The sequence below is a fragment of the Pinus tabuliformis genome, chromosome 4_1, assembly GCF_031772625.1.
Source record: "Pinus tabuliformis cultivar Carrire ecotype Pingquan chromosome 4_1, CPIR1, whole genome shotgun sequence".
Lineage (NCBI taxonomy): Eukaryota > Viridiplantae > Streptophyta > Pinopsida > Pinales > Pinaceae > Pinus > Pinus tabuliformis.
Window position 1 is genome coordinate 874,114,603 of NC_142303.1, and position 3,443 is coordinate 874,118,045.

The window sequence follows — 3,443 nt, forward strand, 5'->3', positions numbered from 1 at the left end:
CATATCACGGATCCTTTACTAGTTTCTGACATTCTAAGTCTCTCCTCCATGGATTTGTTGCTTGCATATTTCGCTGTCCAAAGGTAGGCCCAAGGTGTTGTGGGATTGGATAGCCATTTCCACCAGATTTTTGCCCCCATAACCATATTACTATGTTCTGGATCTCTTAATCCAATTCCCCCTGCCTTTTTGGGAAGACATGCTTTCTCCCATTTTACTAATGCCCATTTTCGGTTTGGCCCCGATTTACCCCAAAGGAAGTTTCGCTGAAGCTGTTTGATAGCTTTAAGTACCCATTTGGGCGCTGCCAATATGGAGAAAAGGTAAAGAGGCATGGTTTGAAGAACTGCTTTGATTAGTACTAGCCTACTTTCCATATTGAGCGCTCTATGCCGCCAAATACATAGACGGGAGGGAAGCGATGGAGAAGCCAAGGATACAGGCAATAGTTCTTTGGATGGATGGCGAAGTGTTGAAGAAGAAGATCTGGGATTTGACTTTGTTAATGAGGGCTCCAGAGGCCTCCGAGAATTCGCCAAGAATAGATTTAAGGGCTCGAGCTTCTTGAACAGACGGATGACCAAAAAGCAGGTTGTCATCGACGAATTGCTGGTGCGAAAAAGCAGGGGTTTGGTGGAAGGATAGACCTTTGAGGTGATGAGAACGGAGGGCTTCTTTAATGCTACGTCCTAAACCTTCAGCCAAAATGACAAACAGGAAGGGCGAGATAGGGTCCCCTTGGCGAATGCCTCTAGAAGGACGAAAAGTGGCTGAGGGGATTCCATTGATGAGAATAGAGAAGAACGAAGAGGAAATGAGACTACTGATCCATCTAATCCAAGAGGGGGCAAAACCAAAGGCTTGAAGGATATTTTGCAGATATTCCCAACTGATACTATCAAAAGCCTTAGATAAATCGAGTTTGAGCAACATACCTGGTTTTTTTGTGAGCTTGAGAGAGTGGATTATCTCATGAGTTAGAATTATCCCATCCATAATCTGCCTTCCTTCAACATAACCAGTTTGTTCTGGAGAGATGATAAGTGGAAGCAGGGGCTTCAATCTGGAAGCTATCACTTTGGAAACAATCTTGTATATGATGTTGCATAAAGCAATCGGTCTGAATTTATCCGGAGTGGAGGATTCCTCTTCTTTAGGGATTAAAGCTATGAATGTTGCGTTCAAACCTGGATACATCCATCTGAGAGTACGCGATTCTTCCACCACCTGCCACACCTCCCATTTGACCAGATCCCAAAAGTGATGGAAAAAATTTGAAGTAAAGCCATCGGGTCCCGGGGCTTTTCCTGCTTTGAGTTGGTGGACAACATCATCTACTTCCTGGAGGCTTACGGGTTTGAGAAGGAGAGTGTTATGATCTTCCGTGATTAATTTGGGAATATTGCTGATGATTTTCCCGATAGCTTATGTTCTGTTTATATCCGGCTCTTGATTCATCTTCTTGAAGTAGTTGAGGAACACCTGTTCTATTCCTTCATGTGTTTCGATTTTGCCTCCTTGTTCATTGGTGACCCGGGAAATTTGATTAATCATTCTTCTTTGCACTGTAGATTTGTGAAAGAATTTCGTATTATTCTCACCCTCCTTCAACCATCTAACTCTCGATTTTTGTCTCCAGAGAGTTTCCTCCTGTGACTCTCGCTCGAGGAGTAGATTCTCTAAGGACTGCTCTTTCTTGCTTAGTTCTTCCGAGCGTCCTTCAGTTATCATTCTTTGCTGAACCACTTTCATTTCTTGATTGAGGATTTCCTTAGCCTTAAAAATGTTGCCAAAGACAGAATGATTCCATTTTTTAATTTCCCCTTTGAGATATTTCAGCTTCCTTTGGAATGAAGCCATTTTTGTACCATCCATCCAATTACATTTTACCCAGGTTGCTCTAACAAATTCGTTGAAGTCCGGGTGAGACAACCAAAAAGCCTCAAATCTAAAGGGACGTCTAATATGGCAGCCAGGACGATTCCATTGGAGGGCTATCGGCCAATGATCGGAACCGGAGTAAGGGAGAATAGAAGCTGTGAATTCTCCCCCTACATGAACTGCATTGTCAGAGATTAAAAAACGATCCAGACGCGATGCTATTTGCATTGGACCTGTCCTTTTGTTGTTCCATGTGTAGAGGCCATTATTAGTAGGAATATCTATAAGCCAGTTATTCTGTATAAAGTCCTTTAATAGAGATCCGTCCCTGTTTGTTCTGCATCTGCCTCCCTTTTTTTCCTCCACCGAAGCGATCATATTATAGTCTCCTCCAGCGATCCATAACGGGTATTGCCTATCGGTGCTGAGATTTGTTAGAGCCTCCAATATTTCATTCTTGTGCTGGGTTTCTTGAGGAAAGTACACATTAGTGATGTGCCCATAGATGTTGGTTCCTATTATATGGAATATTGCTTGGATGAAACTTTTATTTGCATGTATGTTGGTCATTTGAATCTTTCTTGCATCCCAAAGCAATGCAAGTCCTCCAGAAGCACCCTGAGCATCAACAACTGCTACTATCCCCCCTGGCCAGGCCTTAGCTGCTATTTTTTCCAAAACTGTCGAATTGCATTTTGTTTCCTGTAGAAAAAGAACTGCTGGTTTTTCTTCCATTAACATGTTTTTTAAGAGTTTTCCTTTCCTTGGGCAGTTAAGCCCTCTGATATTCCATGAGATCAACTTCATTGGGAAGGCTTGGGATTGATGTTGAAATACTTGGTTAGCTTGGCATATCTGCCTGAGTCTACCAGCACTTCTCCAATCTTGATGGTTCTTTCTAAGGTAGTTTTCCTTCCCCTTTTTTTGTTGTCTTTGGTAATGAATTTGTCGTCCCATTGGCTGCCAATTTGAACCCCTAGAGAATATTTTTTCTGGGCTTTATTGAGAACTGCCACTAGGTTGTCCACTTGGCTGTCAGGTATTTTGTCGAAGTTCCCTGTTTTGCATGCATGTTCTAATCCCAAGATATCCAGTTCACCAATATCTATTGATTCCGTATCCTCCTCCATGATTTGTGGTTCCTGAGAGTGACCATCGCCTTCCTTCTCATTTTCTATGCTGGGATTTGTGCCATCTATATCCATTTCAGGAAGGCTCCAGTCTTTGGAGGCTTTCTTGGGCTGATTACCTTCTAGATCTATCTCCTTTTCTTTTTCTTTCGATTGGGATCTATCCATTTTTTCCTTTTCCTGAGTAGGTCCTCTTTTATTATAGGTTGAGTTGTCTGGATCTTGCAAATCCTCACTATCTAATACTGCAAAGCTATTACTAGTAGATGGCTTTGATTGATTCCCTGGAGGTGTCTTTATAGTAACTGCTGGTTTTTTATTCCCTCTTCTTCGGTTTGTCACTTTGGTGAAACCGTCTACCAATGGGTTTTCTTGTTCAGTTTGAATCGTAGGTTTGCTATTTAATGGGCAGTCTCTGAAGAGGTGACCTAG

At 42.3% G+C, this 3,443-nt stretch overlaps 1 protein-coding gene across 1 annotated transcript; it reads right to left on the minus strand.

The window, feature by feature from the left end:
• Positions 1–387: 387 nt before the first annotated feature.
• Positions 388–2,616, minus strand: LOC149178970 (uncharacterized). Its single transcript, XM_089422307.1, has 2 exons — positions 1,891–2,616; positions 388–1,227 (listed from the first exon to the last, which is right to left on the minus strand). The coding sequence occupies exons 1-2, from the start codon at positions 2,614–2,616 to the stop codon at positions 388–390; spliced, it is 1,566 nt and encodes a 521-aa protein (XP_089278433.1).
• Between the last annotated feature and the right edge of the window lie 827 nt (positions 2,617–3,443).